A 15,545-nucleotide genomic window follows, 5' to 3' on the forward strand; every position below is an offset into this window, starting at 1 on the left:
CGACATGAATATGATATAATGACAATACCAGGGGGATCGATCAAAGGAATATCCCAATTGCATACGAAATGAGCGACGAATGGGTGGAATATGAAGAGGAGCAAAGCATCCATATTGCTGACAGACAGGGCCGGTTAGATGTGGACCGTGGAAAGCGGGAATCGAAGGCAATGAAGGACTATACCAAAAAACTGGAGGATGAGTTAGGCGAGAACTTCCCGCTTCTCGATGTGAACAACGCATTCAAAGTGAGCAAGATCTACCGAGGTAATCAAGTCACAATGGTTCAGGATCGGAAGCCGACTCCACGTTTGTTGTTTCCGTCTTTGGTTTATTTTGAAGAGATCGCTAGTCTTACAACTAAAAAAATTATTGCGTCTTTGTTGATGAACAAAGGCTGCAGTTCCCGGGACGAGCAGGCGATCAAAGTAACACCCGGCGACATCTGGAATGCTGTTAGAGAGTCCCGGATTTGCGAGGCGCCGAAGTCAGGGAAAGTGGATGAGAGATATTGGAAAAGTGGCGTGCTCGAAAATTATTGGGCAGGGTTACAATCATCCTTGCGCCTCGTTACAGATGGGCCACCCGCAGAAGCGCCGGATTGGGAGGACTTTACTCCTCGGGAGTTGCATGGCGTAATTGTTCCCCAGGAAAAAGAGGCGTCCTTTGAGTACCCGGATGAAGTTGTGGAAGAGGGTGCCTACGGAGCGATTTTAGACGAAGATGGAGTCGAGCTCGAGGGAGATAAAAGCGAAACTGAAGATCCTGAAGGCCTCGACTGGTGGACTGTCTCAAAGCAGAAGAGACCACAGTTGGAACCACCACAAGTGATAGATGTGTTGGCCGATGAAACAAGGCTGATAGCATTGCTCAAGGACGCCACCGATGTTGCTGTGGATGATGAGCTTCTCCTGAAAGAGACCCGCCTCCTTGAGTCTTTTGACCGACGCAAGCATGAGGCCTTAGCTCGTGCTGCAGAAACCGATTTCGAGGGATTTGTCGGCACAGCCTCGAGTATCAGCAGAAACAGCAGCTCCAGTGGGGACGAGGAGAGTGCTGTAAAATTACTGGCAAGCCTACGAAGCGCCTGGAACCGCCATGCCCTGTATTAGAATCTATAGATGCCTAGGAGCCATACTTGGAAAGCATGATGATGCCCACGTCAGACAAGATGCAAATGAAAGTAGTGAGAAGAAGAATTGAAGGAGTGAAGCGTGAGAAAGCGTGGAACCACAGCTTCCTGGTGTTTCCGATTTGCACTGGTGTGTAAAGTTCAGCAAAGGACTTGAGGTTTGCGATGTTGAATACCACCACCACAAGCTCATATAAGATGAAACGGCAGATGATGTAAAATTTGATGCTGATGACGCCCACATGGTACACGAGGGGAAGTGTAAGGCCGTCGTGGAAGGGGAAGTCGAAGTTGATGGTAGCAAATGAGTGAGCCATGAACACAGGGAGCATATTGTTGTTTGTCTCGACAATCACTGTGAGGAGGTTTGAGGCAGGCAACTTGGGCACTAGGCCCTTTTCAGACATTTCGTCCTTGTTGGAGTCGACAACATTGAAAATTAGCACGATGTAGGGGCACAAGACCTGCCACCAGATGAAGACCCTGAGCACCACGGAGATGTCGGAGTACAACAAGGAGTATTTTGGATAGAAAAGGAGCACCACGACGCCGAACTCCTGAAGCACTAGAAGTGTCGTTTCGACGAGGAGGTTGGTTCTCCGGGTCAAGCTTTGCAGCGACATGGCAAACCGAAGTATGAAGACAAGATTGACGATATTGTGGAAAACGTCGAGGAGGTAGTCGTCTGTGTCAAAATACGACATTTCGTCCATGGCCCAGGCCGCCGAAACCTGGCTATACTGCAACCGTAGGAACAGGCCCAAGGTCAAGAGACAAGCTAGCCATGGGTTGTGCAAAACGGAGCAGAAGACAGCGTCTAATAGCCATGCAGCAGAGGCAAGCAGCGGGGAGCAGGCCGCTAGCGCCTTTTGTTTGTGGAACATTGGAACGTCAGTATGGTGATGGTATTTTTGAAAAGAAGGATGTCGGGAAGCACAGGCAGGGAAACAGGGTGCTTTTAAAAGGTCCCCACGTGGAATCGATATGCGCGATGGATCAGTTGACAGCTAAGACAATGCCCACGGGGCTGAGGCAGGTGGCTGCTGGGTACTAAGCACAATATGAGCGCGAATTACGACGTTGGCAAGCCTCCACAGATGAGGGCGAAAAGTTGCAGGTGGGCCTTTAAAAAAATGGTGGTAGGCTATTTTCTCGATGGAGCTGTCCTTCTTATATCTTAGCTTCGGGTGGGTACAATGCAGGCGCAGCTGTTGCAGCAAATAGGCGCGGGATACGAGGGAAGCGGCGCAAGTCTATTTTCGGGTGCCAGTAGTTACTGTTTTTTAAACTCTGTGCTTTTTTGCGTTTAAAGTTATTATTTAGGGGCTTCTCCTGAGCGCGGGGGTCTTCCCGGTCGCATGCGCCTTGCTGTCAATGTTAAGCGATGCTGCGCCCTTTGACACAAGCGCCTCTGAGAGAGGTTTTTCGGCTAGTGGGCAGCCGCACGTCATCTCCGTTTCGGCTGCTCGTCATCACGTTGTAATAGGTCAAGCGCTACAACATGGCTGAATATTTTTTTCGGGAAGCGATATTTTTTAAACTAAAAACGTTGTTTTTGACATTGTTGAGGGGGCATTGGAGCCCGTTTGACTTTCACTTAAGCTTGCGCCCGGCGATCATTCTCTCCATCTAAGCCCGCGTCTGAGGCATGTCTTCTGCACGGCCGTCGTATGTGGCTTTCTCCAATTGCTGCAAATTCACCGTGTCTAGGTTAGCCTTTTGGGTCCAGCACGCCGTTCCCGCCGTTACCTGGCGCAGCAGCCGTTCATGACCTTCGCCTCAGCTGCCGGAATTTCCCCATTTGAGGAGGCTACCTGACCTGTGGTTTTTTTTTTTTGTGAAGCTGGTGAGTAAATTGCTTGATAGTCCGTGGATGCTGGCTTTTTGCGGTGAAAACCCGGTTTAAGGTTTATCCCTTCTGTCGATCACAAAAGCTAATTGTTGCCGCCTGCGATCGGAGTGTTTTTAATCTTCTCTTTCGCTGCTCTTGGCTGAATTCTCCAGTGACACATTTGGCGATCTCTTCCAACCTTGACCTTATATTTCGTGTGGTATGTGCTTTAGGTTCGTAGGGCCGCCGCCAGGGGTTTGGGGATTGTTGGAGTTGCTTGTTGAAGAGTTTGAAACAATGGAAACGCTGGTTCCGTCTTGAAAAAAGCTTTAACGTTTTACCAGGGCCAGTCGGCTTCATGAGGGCGGAATTCGACTGGATTTAGCCGGGCTGGTTGTTGAAAAGAGTGTTGTGGTTTCCAAATGACAATGTGTGGAGATTTCATCTTTGGAGAAAGACATTTATCAGAGTGGTTTTCTTTTTCGTTTCCATTTATGCCGCCATTTCAAACTAACCCCCTGTTACAAGGCAAAAAGTCTGGTTGAGCGTCGAAACTACGAGCCATAAAGAATTCATGGTTTTTGCTTTTAGCCTCTCAACTTGTTGTTCGGCGATACTTGAAATCTGGCCTCGAGGCCTTCAGCGTCCAGGACAGTTGCCATCTGTTACAGATTACTAAATTTTGCTGGACGACGTTGACCAGGTGCTTTAGTGATGTCAGAAGGACTAGATGGCATCTCGAAAGTATTTTCTCAAGAATTGTGAGATTCTTTAGCCCTCCGATCACGGTAGGAAGGAGTATTGCTTTTCCAAGAGATAATCTACCGATTTTCAATATAAGTACAAAAGTCCGTTGCATCGTTGAAGTTTTTGAAAAGGGCCAGTTTTCAAAATTGCTGGCTCGATGGTTCTCATCATTCGAGTCACATTGTCCAAGATATTAGTATCAAGAGTTGTGTTACGATTATCAGACAATCTGTCCAACTTCTGGCAAATGACTCAATTGATTGTAACATGACCACATTTGCACATTAATTATGCCAGCTCATCATTATCTCAATTGAACTACATCATACGCTGGCAGTGCATAGGGCTGCCATTAAGCTTAAGCCCTGGGGTACCCCTCAATCTTGTCGTTCAAATCTACTCAAACTTTTCAAAATTTACCAAATCTCCAGAGATTACAAAATCCAAGGCACCATTGCCTCGGCTTTAGCCCGTCTTATAGTACCATCAACGGATCTGTATAAAAGGCCAGATACAATTTTAGCACACAGCTCGAGGCCTGGGCGCGGAGAAGCCCAGAGTGGAATCTCCTGCATATATTGACGACTTTCAAGCGGCCTTTCGCAACAAAGCACCCAAATCGGCTGAGTGCTGGGTTCAGGAGGTGAGATTTGTTTACAGGGTGGCCAGTTTTGAGCCAATCAGGATGCTCCAGCTATCCCAAATGAAATGGACGTGGTGTCACCGGCTTAAGTGCAGGACAAATTGTTCAATTGCTGTCATCATTTGCTTCGTACCTTTCGCTGAAATGATATGGGGGCCTGGGCCAGGTGCACGGGTGTAATTAATCCATTCCTGCACAATTGCCCAGGCCTGTCGTCATATCCATCCCACTGGAAGCGCACAGAAGGACAGCCAACAAAAGAGGCACTGGAGCTTTTCAGTATAAATACCACCTGACCCGCACGCAGTCCCAATTTCGCCAGGAAAAAAAACTAACCCTATTTTTTTCTTACCAACCAAAAAATAAAAATGTCCCAGGTCTACTTCGATGTCTCCGCCAACGGCGACAAGCTCGGCAGAATCAGCTTCAAGTTGTACAACGACGTTGTGCCAAAGACTGCCGAGAACTTCAGAGCTTTGTGCACTGGTGAGCAGGGTTTCGGTTACGCCCAGTCTGCTTTCCACAGAGTGATCCCTCAATTCATGTTGCAGGGTGGTGACTTCACCAGAGGTAACGGTACCGGTGGTAAGTCCATCTACGGTGAGAAGTTCGCTGACGAGAACTTCTCCAAGAAGCACGACAGACCTGGTTTGTTGTCCATGGCCAACGCTGGTCCAAACACCAACGGCTCCCAGTTCTTCATTACCACCGTTCCATGCCCATGGTTGGACGGTAAGCACGTTGTCTTCGGTGAGGTCACCGACGGTTTTGACGTTGTCAAGAAGGTTGAGAGCTACGGTTCCAACTCCGGTGCCACCTCCGCCAAGGTCACCATTGACGCTTCCGGTGAGTTGTAAGCAATGAGATGAATTACGCTATCAATTGAACCTGTAGAGTAGGCAATTTTAGAATTACAAGATCCACATTTCATTTAAGCATGGAGAAGGCATGTTTTTATTCATAAAATTTACAACTTGGCAGATGAAATACCATCGTAGCCAGAGACCGTAACACCAGGCTCGGACTCGACTCCGAGGTAGGACAATGTCTTGGAGTCAGCATTGGCAATCAATGCGTATCTGTTGGTTCTGACTCCGAGGCCAGCATCGGTCAAGTCCAAGGAAAGTCCGTTCTTCTGCGAGAAGGCAGCATTGGGGTCAGAAGCAAAGATGATCTTTGGCAAGTCATCCGAGGCACTGATCTTCTGCTGCTTCAAGAGCAATTTACCCCAGGCGTTGATGACGAATGGGTCGTTGGCACTCAAGAACACCGCAGTGGTGATGTTCTTCTTGGACTTCAACTCCTTCAAGTGCTCCAAAATTGGAGGAATGTGGTTCTCCGTGCAAGTTGGGGTGAAGGCACCTGGAACGGCAACGAAAAGCACATTGCCACCCTGATTCTTCTCGAGCAAGCCGTCCAAGCCCAAGCCCAATGGTTTGCCACAGGCAAGACCGTCGTCCTGGTTGAGCGTCTCGAGCTCAATTGGCACGTAGTTGAATTCGAAACCGGATGGGAACTTGTCACCTTGAGAAAGAGTCATAGTAAATTATGTGAGTATGGTGGAATTGTGGATGGGGAAAGTATTGTCCTTATATAGTGGGGATTTATGCAAGGAGTGGACGGGGCCGAGTTGACAGATCCACGTGAGAGCAACCGGAGAAAGCCGATGATGTCGAGTTCGGGTATCTCGGTAAACTGAAGAGAATGAGATGTCATCAATTGAGCTATTAAAATGCCTAAATTTCTATAAGTGTTGGTGTGCTTTGGTAGGATTCGTGTTTGTTGGGCGCATTTTACTTGCTAGGGTGAAAATCGCACCCTGATTGCAAACTAACGTCATACCGGCTTTGTAATGGTGCATCCTTTTCAGGATCCGGCCGAGCCTACAATGAGAGCAACTATCGTAGAACCAAGCCAATTGCATGCAAAGGCGGTAAGAGCGAGAAAGTCTGACTTTATGATATAGAGGTCTAGATCCAGCCACGGTGCTGCATGGCTGACAGGGTGCTGAGAAAGGCAGGGAGGTTAGGGGACGTCTACGGTACTTCCTATGGAGATACTGTAAATTGTGCAATTTGGGCGTGGAGGATAAGGGGTACATGGTGGCTTGGAAATCTAATAAAAACAGTCACGTATGATTTTCTCTCAGTCTACATTTTAGTCAGATCGACTGGCCTGAGGCTAGTCCACACGACTCGCTAAGGTTGCATTTAGGGTTAGTCGCTTGATCTCGGAGATGTAACTTTCTCGGAGGGTGCAAACAAAAGATACGGCGTTTCAACATGAATGATAAAGATTCTATTAAATCTCTAACCGTTGGCTATTTGACCTACTCTGCACTCGCCTGGTTCAGCCGTTTGCACCCATCTGCACTTCAGCCTCAACAACTCCGAGGCGGCACCATCATACCAATTGAGATACAGAAGAAAAGTAGTTATTTTTCCGGCTCAATCGACTCCATTGCAAGAAATCTCAGTGAACACGCATTTCCCTAAACCTACTCTATATACGACAATGGGCCTTCACGGCCCCACCTACCATATCAGACTATGCTCACCGCTGGCCTTGGCAGCCAGCACTCATTCAACAAGCCACCGATCCCTCGAAATGTAAAACAAATTTTTCTGATCCAATAACTGATAAATTGACATCACGAATACCTCGTAAACAACTGACAAAAAAATTAATCTCTTCCGCCTCTGTATTGTGTCCCTGCAACGGCCTGCGTGGAGATAGACCCCATCTTTTTCTTGATGTCTCACTTGAACCACCATGAGTAACACTGAAGACATTGAGTTCTCGCTCAGGCCCCTAAGGATCCTGAAGCGTCCGGATCTGTCAATACATAGAACACAATCCCAGCTGGGTCGCTCCGACGGCTCGCGATCAAGACCCCAATCCGACTCCCTGATCCCAACCACCACCAATACGAACTCGGCTCTGTTGCTGACTGACGACTTTGTTTGCAGACCCATGAGACTAGGGCTGAACTCTAGGCCCATTACCGAGCCGGATCACAATCAGGGCCTCTCCTTTGTCGCTCCTGATTCCGTGGACTCCGAATCCCAGCCCTCTACACCCAGAAGGAACAGTAAGTCGTCCAGGAGGCTGTCTGTGCATGTGAGGAACCTTCCGATCGTGCAATCTCCAAGACGCAAAGCTGAAAGTGACTTGTCGAAACTAGACGATATGATATTTGCATTGTGTCTTGTGGATTTCCACCACGTTAGAGGCCCAGAGGTGCAGTGGTGGAAGCTGAACTACCACGCTGACTACAACTTGCATGAAAAGCTTTTCAAGAACCTCTCGTTCCAGGCGCTCCCTGATGGGTCGCATTTGTTCGAAGAGACCTTTTCAAACTTTAATCTTATCTATGATTTTGAGAAGTCAGTCTCTTTAGACGACCAGCTAGACTTTGAGCAGTTCACGGGAAACCCAAACCACCTAGAGACGCTTTTTGGCTGTTCATGCGTTCGTCAGGTCAAAACTGCGGATCTTTCTTCCGAAGAGCTTGAGAGAAATAAGGACATTACTCGTTCCATCGTGCAGAAGGCTGTTGTGGTCATCACACGGAAACAGCCTATATTTACCAAGATCAAAGAGAAACTCTCCATCATCACCCATTCATACTTTCAACAGACCAACTTCACTAATACGGACCTTTTGGAGCATCTTTTTGACAATTTGAACAGCACTTTCAAGCTTGTCGAAGACGAACTGACGTTGAAACCACAGATTCCCGAGGATGTGGCTCTTTTGGAGAATAAAAAGAACGAAAAGGAGGACGAGTTCTTCGTCAACCTCAACCTTCGCAATATTCTTCTCACCTACAAATCCAGTTTGCTCATTATCCTCAAGGCTCTCTTGCTTGAAAAGCGAGTTCTCGTCTATTCAAACAACAACTTAGAGCTTTTGACGCAATTTCAAAATAACCTCATTGCATTGATACCAGATCTTCATCATCATCTCGACCTTTCTGGCTGTCCGTTGAGCGACTACACTGAGAAGCACTCGCCATTGACTAGACCGACTTCTTTAAAGACTAATGATAGACTGTCAATGGCGCGGTTTTTCGGTCTCCCATTGCAAGTATTTAACACCAAGGGATGTTTTTGGAATCCTTATCTTCCTTTGCAACAATTCGACGAGCTCAATTCATCCTCGTTCATGGTGGGCTGTTCAAATATGTTGATTCTCAACCAAGCTGCACACTACAAGATTGACTTAGTTGTCAACTTAGACACATGTCAGCTCTCTTATCCTTGCGGAAAAAGCGAAGAACTTCTGCTTTCTCATTACGACAAGAGGTTTATTCAAGGACTCACGAACTCTAGCACTGATGTGGATGCGTTTGTTGGAAGCGACGATTTCATCAGATATCAATTTGAAGACTACATTCGCAGTCTTCTTTCGACAATGAGGTTCCACCAGTATATGAACAAGTTCAAATCGGCACCTCCAGGATTCGACGTAACTGTGAACAGACATTATGGTAGCCTCAAGACATTCAACGAAGCCTTTGTCGAGGCCTGGTTGAGCACAAAGAATTACAAAATTTGGGATGCACTTTGTGACGATTTTATTTTCAACTTTCACGACCCACTTCATATGGCCATCAACTCCAAAGAGTCCTCTCAATCGGGCATTGGTAACTTCTTCGCTAGTTTCAATAAGCAGACGGCACCTTCTCTTACCGAGAAAGCGAATGAGTATTTTTCGAACTCAAGGAAACCACAAAAATTCATTCCCGATGAGGAGGAGGCAGGTGAAGAAAAATCTGCTAAGCAATCTACACCAAAGAAGTTTCCATGGAGCTGGGGAGCTAAAAGCTGATTCATCGAATGGCTGCAAAATGCGTCTGCCGAGTATGGTGAGTGTGCAGGATAGATGAGGGACTACCTGAAAAAGTACAGAACAACCTCCTTCGTCTGTAAGATCTCCAACCCGAAATGAAGCACCCTTTCCAAAAACTTACGTCGGACAAATCCGGCGAGCATCTTTTTGCTACAGTCAAAAACAGCCTTCTTGTGTTCCGCTTGACGGATGGTGCTCTCATAGGATCTTGGACCGATGATGTGAAGTTGCAGGACGTTCAGGAGAACAAGCTCAAGAAGGATGAACAACCTGCGAAGAAAGCGAAGACAAACAAGAAGGAACCAAAGGTCCCCGTGCCAGGTCCCGGAGCCCCTCCGATCTACAACTATATTCGTTCCTTAACCTTGTCAAGAAATGAGAAGTATATAATCGGAACCACCGACAGTGACAAGGCTGCCGTGATCTTCAAAATTAACCACTCACAAGACAACTGTATATCATTGGTGAAGAGGCAAGTCTTTCCCAAGAGACCTTGCGCAATTGCTACAACCTTTGACGACTCGCAGTTGATTGTGGCAGACAAATTTGGTGATGTCTACAACATTCTGATTGACGACAATGAGTCTGTGGATGAGAAAACTTTACAACCAATTCTCGGTCATGTCTCTATGTTGAGTGATGTTCTCGTGGCGAAGCACGAGGGCAAGCAGTATATCTTGACTGGTGATCGTGACGAGCACATCAGAGTGACAAACTTTCCTAAATCCTATGTGGCTAAGCAGTGGTTATTTGGACACAGAGAGTTTGTTTCCAGCTTGCATGTCCCTGACTTCAATAATGATATTCTCATAAGTGGTGGCGGTGATGATTTCCTCGTATTGTGGAATTGGTACACAGGGGAACAGCTCACAGATATCGAACTTCGTGAATTCGTCGAACCATTCTTGAACGATAATCATCTCCCACCCGAAAGGTTTAGAACAGAGGACCTGAAAAAGGAGATTTCCATCGCAAAAATTGAGACCTTTAGGCAAGGAGAACAAGATATTCTTGCCGTTCTTTGCGAACAAACCAACTGCTTACTCACCTTCATCATTGGACCCGACATGTCAATCACACACAAGCAAACTCTTACTACCAAAAGCACTTTGGTAGACTTTACTTGCGCTAACGGCAAGATCTATGCTGCTCTTGACGTTGAGAGTGACAGTTCAATAGTCGGAGTCTACGAGTTTGACGACGCAAGTACTTTGCACCCAAGAAAAACGAATGTTCTGAATCTCATAACTGATGCCTCGCCTTGTGAGGTGGATGGTCGCGACCAATTCTATCCCTTGTACTATATCAACTCTTTGAGAAAAAGAAGTGAACATTAATAAGCACATTAAATAGCATTTTTGATATATATCTAATCACTCGGCCTTTTCTGTCTCCTCTTCTTCATCGACAAGACCGCCTTGCTTAGACAAGGCATAAAATAAGGAGTCCTTATTCTTCAACAAGTTCTCTGGAGTATCAAACTCAGCAACTTCTCCTTGCTCAAGAACAACAATTCTGTCGGAATCCATGATAGTGTTCAATCTGTGGGCGATCGTCAAGATAGTCCTGTCCTTGAACTCATTCCTGATGGTTTCTTGCAACACACGGTCTGTCTCAACGTCAACAGCTGCTGTGGCCTCATCCAAAACAAGAATATGAGATGGGATGAGCAATGCTCTTGCGAGACACATCAATTGTCTTTGACCAACAGACAAATTGGAGCCACCTTCTGTCATCTTGACATCCAAACCGTCCTTCATGTCCTTATCGTCTTCACCTCTCTCATTGTACATCTTGAGGACATGGTCCTTCAAATGAGATAATTCCAAAGCCTTCCAAATGTTCTCGTCGGTGAAGGATTTTGATGGATCCAAGTTCTCTCTGATAGTACCTTCGAAGACTTGTGCATCTTGTGGAATAATAGAGAGTTTATGTCTCAAATCTTGCAAACCAAGCTTGCTTGTATCAAGGCCATCGATGTCAATATTTCCCTCGGCAGCCTCGATGATTCTGAACAAAGCAAGAGTCAAAGAAGACTTACCTGCGCCTGTTCTTCCAACAATTCCAATCTTTTCATGTGGCTTCACCTTAAGGTTGATATTCTTCAACACCAAGTCCAATTCTGGTCTATATCTTGTGGAGTAGTTATTGAAGATAACCTCACCCTTGTCGGGCCACGAGGCTGGTGGTCTATTATTCTCAATAATCTCTGGAGCCTCGGGAGTTAACTCAGAATATTCGAGCACTCTCTCAACAGACACGATGTTTGTCTCAACTTCAACCGTCATTCTCACAATCCAGTTCAAGGACTGAGTAATCTGCAAAGCGTAAGAAACAGACAAACCAACCAAACCAGCACTGATACCGCTCGACTTCAAAGTCAAAATAGCCAATCCAGAGGATGCCAAAATGATGACGGAACCCAAAAACTCAAGTCTCACAGCCAACCATCTGTTAGCATTCACTGAGGGATGGTATGCTCTCATGTTCTTATCAATTCTTGCCTGGTTCAAGAACTTAAATCTCTCAACCTGGCCATAAGCACGAATGATTGAGACACCATTCAAAGATTCCTGGAAGTTGGCAAAGATTGGAGATCTCGACACAGAGTCCAAACGACGCAACTCTCTTGAGGTCTTCAAGTAGTATTGCTGGTAATAAACGTACAAAATTCCCAATGGAGCAGCAATAAAGATAAATTGCCATGTGGAGTAACAGATGACAAGGATGGTGAACAAAACTCTAGCCGAATTGGTGAAGAACATGGCAAAAACACGACCCAAGATCTCATCGATCTTGTAGATGTCATTGGAGAATCTATTCAAGACTCTGCCAATTGGAGTCGTCTCAAAGAATGACATAGGGGCTCTCAAAACACTGGCTGCCATATCATTATGCATCTTCCTCGATCCATGAATGGTACACAAAATCCACATGATAATCATCTGGGACATCATACTCGCAGAATACAAGAATCCCAAAAGAAAGTAGATACCTAAGTACTTGACCAAGGCAGGATTGTAACCTTTCTCTGTGTTGACCTCAGACCAGTGCTTCAACCAAACATTGGAGCTCACATTGAAGGTCATCGAGACAATTGTGGAAGCCAAGAAGATAATAACGTTGAATGGGCCACATGCTTTAGCATACTGTCTGTAGACATCCCATTTGACCTTACCCTGCTGATACTGCTCTTTTCTAGCCTTGGTGTCCTCATCTTCCTCTTCATCGTCATCATCAGCCAGACGAAGCAAGCGCTCCTCATCTGTGATCAAAGTAGCGTCCGAAGCTCTTCTCAAACTCCGAATTTCAGAGTCGGAAGTGTTCTCAGAACTAGCGAGGTTGTCAGTGTCTTTGATATCTTCCAAATCGGAGTTTCTGACTGATGCAGCGGAGGAAGATGGAACAGTGGAGTCATCGCCCCTCTTTGAACCAAAGGAGAGAATGAGCTGGCGCAATTGACTTCTCTCCTGTGACATGATCTCCAAGTAAGTACCCTGTTCAACAAGAGTGCCATCCTTTACCATGTGCATGTTGTCAGCAATAGACAACACGTGAATAGCATTGGTTGCCAAAACCTTACACTTGGACTTCAAGAGACCATTAGGACCCAAGACATTGTCAATCAAGTGTCTTCCAACGTGCTCATCAACGGCAGACAATGGGTCATCTAACAAGTAGACATCAGCTCTAGCATAGACGGCTCTGGCCAATGCAAGTCTCGCCTTCTGACCACCAGACAAGGAGATACCCTTTTCACCAACCTCGGTCTTATCACCCTTTGGCAAGATCTTCAAGTCAACGGTAAGCGCACATGCTTTCAAAACCTTATGGTAGAATTCAGGATCTTCCTTATGACCAAACAAAATGTTTTCCTTGACTGTGCCATTGACAATCCAAGGAACCTGTGAAACGTAAGCAACCTTACCACGGACCTTTACTTCACCATCAAGCTTGTACAAATCTCCCAAAAGAGATTGGATGATCGATGATTTACCGGAACCAACCTTACCAACAATACAATCTAATTCACCCTTCTTGACCGACAAATTTATGTTGGACAAGGCAACCTTGTAAGACTCCTCACCCTTCTGTTTAGACCACAAGAAAGTACCATTCTTGATGGAAACAGCGACATCACCAATAGAGGTTGCCTTTGGAAGGTTTGTGACAGCGTTGGCCTGCAACTCGCTACCGTTCAAGAATTTTGTCAATCTCGAGATGGCGACTTGAGACTCAACAATGTTAGTGATCACCATTGGGACGACAGCCAATGGGAAAGACAACAAGTTGAACAACGACAATGCTGGGAAGACAATATCGGTCGACAAGGTCTTGTCAGGATTGTTAATGACGAACAAAGCGAAAGTGGAACAACTGACCAAGACGGGAGTCATACTCCAAGACGAAGTCGAAAGAGAGCCAAACAAACCCATACGTCTCAAGTTGCCCAATTCTTGCTCATTTCTGACAAAGCTGAGCTTCTCCATGTATGGGGCTTCCCAACCGTACAACTTAAGCGACTTGATGTTGTTCAAGATCTCACTAATCAATCTGGATCTAGCATCCTTGTACTTCATTTGGGTCTTCTGCAAGTTCTTCATTGTCTTGGCAATAACAGCGTTAAGTGGAATCATGATCACCATGATGAACACACCTGCCCACATACTGTTACCCAACAAGCCGTGCAAAGAATACAAACACAAGATGATCTGGAATGGACCAGACCAAATAATTTGCAAGTTCTGCACTAAATCTTGTAATCTCTGGGTGTCAACAGACATCAAGTTCACGATGTCACCTGTGTTGGACTGCTGTTTCGTTTCATTTGACAACACAAGAGCCTTATTATAGATGACTGAAATCATTGACGATTTGATCTTCATTCCCAAGTCAAAAGCACGCTGGAAGTATTGATGCAAGAAAGCGGTCTGGACCACTGAAACAAGGAACATACCAACTGCAATCATCAATCCCTTGGTGAGCGGAATTGGCTCACCGATATCCAAGGAGTCGGAGTACTGATTGACAAAGCTGATCAAAAGTCTAAGCAATTGAGGTTGGGAGAAAGCAAGGACATCTTGAAGACCTTTGAATACACCGCCAATCAAGAAGGGCACACCGAAAGCCTTGGCTAAAGTGAAGAACAAAGATGGGTTTGGTTTAGCGTTCCAGTAGTGGTAGAACTTATCGGCAGCTGTACCAGACTTGAGTTCAGATGGCAAGAATGGCAAGTCCTTCTCAGTCAAGAACTGGTAAAAACCTTTCCTCATCAATGGGGCCATCCAGTTGAACGCAATACGGGAGAAGATGTTCGCCTTATCGTATGGAGCAATACTAAGTTGCTTAGCGTACGGCTGGCTGGAGAGCGGAGGGAAGTAGTTCTCAAGGAGAAGCACGATGAATGCGTTGATGGTGGCCAAGATCGAAATGGCAAAGAAGTTGTTCAGCTTCTCGTGTCTCAAATTCAAGTTGATGATTCTGCCAAGGTTGAAGAACACCTGGAAAAGCCAGTAGAAAAGCAAAACGCCAGACGAAATGGTGGCCTTGAAGTGCTCAAGAAAATGGAGACCGAAAGCTAGCACTAGGGATGCAATGTTCAAGAGCAAGCCAAGCTTGATGATATCGAATGGCTCCAGGTAGGAAAGGAATAGCGTCACGGAGAACGCAAAATGCAATACCGTGAGTCCAAGTCTAGTGTAGTAAGTCAAGTTGGCCTTGTTGCCCGAGGTAATTTTTCTGTGGTACAACTGGTAAAGCTGCTTGGAACTGACCGTTACCATGAGCACCCCGGCAAGGACGTACAAGATGCCTTGCAAAAAGCATGGAGTCAAGTCATTGTATCTTGAGGAAAGGGGACCCCATCCGTCAGCACATCGACAAGACAGCCAGGACGTGGGACCTGGGAAATATGGCAGGGAGTGGTTTCCATGAGATGCCACTTGATAAAGCGACTGCGCCAGAGACGTGGAATTTTCACCAAAGGACGGCAACTTGGCAAGCCCGTCCAAGACATTGGGCAAAATCGCTCCTTCTAGGTATTCCACCTGTTCCATGGTTCAAATTTGCTAGATCCTGGAAACAAAGCAGATAAGTGGTGTTGCGGCCTTCAGAAGTTGTGCAACCTTTTTTGCCTTAGTAATCTCGCTATCTGCGCATCGTAGCACCTCTGCACTACCAGCGCTTCGAACGGCTCAATATTCCGATATATCACGAGCAAATTGATGAAGAGGAAAAAAATAAAAAGAGAACACAACCTTGTGTTTAAATGAAACATAAGCTGTTTGTTAAGGGTGTATTGGTGCTTCGTACCTATAATTCCATTGGGTTTGGAAATA

The 15,545-nt window shown here is 46.1% G+C and overlaps 7 protein-coding genes across 7 annotated transcripts; 4 read left to right on the forward strand and 3 right to left on the reverse strand. All coding sequences in view use genetic code 12, as the record gives it.

Moving 5' to 3' along the window:
- Positions 1-68: 68 nt before the first annotated feature.
- CXQ87_003061 (uncharacterized protein) lies at positions 69-1,062 on the forward strand (the record flags this gene model as incomplete). The annotated part of the gene is made up of 3 exons (XM_025481545.1): positions 69-267; positions 592-1,014; positions 1,040-1,062. 3 exons carry the CDS (start codon positions 69-71, stop codon positions 1,060-1,062), a joined length of 645 nt encoding a protein of 214 aa, XP_025336163.1.
- A 63-nt stretch (positions 1,063-1,125) lies between these two features.
- Positions 1,126-2,016, reverse strand: CXQ87_003062 (uncharacterized protein; the record flags this gene model as incomplete). Its single annotated transcript, XM_025481546.1, has 1 exon — positions 1,126-2,016. One exon carries the CDS (start codon positions 2,014-2,016, stop codon positions 1,126-1,128), a length of 891 nt encoding a protein of 296 aa, XP_025336164.1.
- A 2,705-nt stretch (positions 2,017-4,721) lies between these two features.
- CYP1 (peptidylprolyl isomerase) lies at positions 4,722-5,210 on the forward strand (the record flags this gene model as incomplete). The annotated part of the gene is made up of 1 exon (XM_025481547.1): positions 4,722-5,210. One exon carries the CDS (start codon positions 4,722-4,724, stop codon positions 5,208-5,210), a length of 489 nt encoding a protein of 162 aa, XP_025336165.1.
- A 110-nt stretch (positions 5,211-5,320) lies between these two features.
- Positions 5,321-5,893, reverse strand: AHP2 (Ahp2p; the record flags this gene model as incomplete). The annotated part of the gene is made up of 1 exon (XM_025481548.1): positions 5,321-5,893. The coding sequence occupies one exon, from the start codon at positions 5,891-5,893 to the stop codon at positions 5,321-5,323; it is 573 nt and encodes a 190-aa protein (XP_025336166.1).
- A 1,232-nt stretch (positions 5,894-7,125) lies between these two features.
- On the forward strand, positions 7,126-9,186 carry CXQ87_003065 (uncharacterized protein; the record flags this gene model as incomplete). The annotated part of the gene is made up of 1 exon (XM_025481549.1): positions 7,126-9,186. The coding sequence occupies one exon, from the start codon at positions 7,126-7,128 to the stop codon at positions 9,184-9,186; it is 2,061 nt and encodes a 686-aa protein (XP_025336167.1).
- A 116-nt stretch (positions 9,187-9,302) lies between these two features.
- CXQ87_003066 (uncharacterized protein) lies at positions 9,303-10,544 on the forward strand (the record flags this gene model as incomplete). The annotated part of the gene is made up of 1 exon (XM_025481550.1): positions 9,303-10,544. One exon carries the CDS (start codon positions 9,303-9,305, stop codon positions 10,542-10,544), a length of 1,242 nt encoding a protein of 413 aa, XP_025336168.1.
- Positions 10,545-10,580: 36 nt separating this feature from the next.
- On the reverse strand, positions 10,581-15,263 carry YCF1 (ATP-binding cassette glutathione S-conjugate transporter; the record flags this gene model as incomplete). Its single annotated transcript, XM_025481551.1, has 1 exon — positions 10,581-15,263. One exon carries the CDS (start codon positions 15,261-15,263, stop codon positions 10,581-10,583), a length of 4,683 nt encoding a protein of 1,560 aa, XP_025336169.1.
- Between the last annotated feature and the right edge of the window lie 282 nt (positions 15,264-15,545).

The sequence above is a fragment of the Candidozyma duobushaemuli genome, assembly GCF_002926085.2.
Source record: "Candidozyma duobushaemuli strain B09383 chromosome Unknown C_B09383, whole genome shotgun sequence".
Taxonomy (NCBI): Eukaryota; Fungi; Ascomycota; class Pichiomycetes; order Serinales; family Metschnikowiaceae; genus Candidozyma; species Candidozyma duobushaemuli.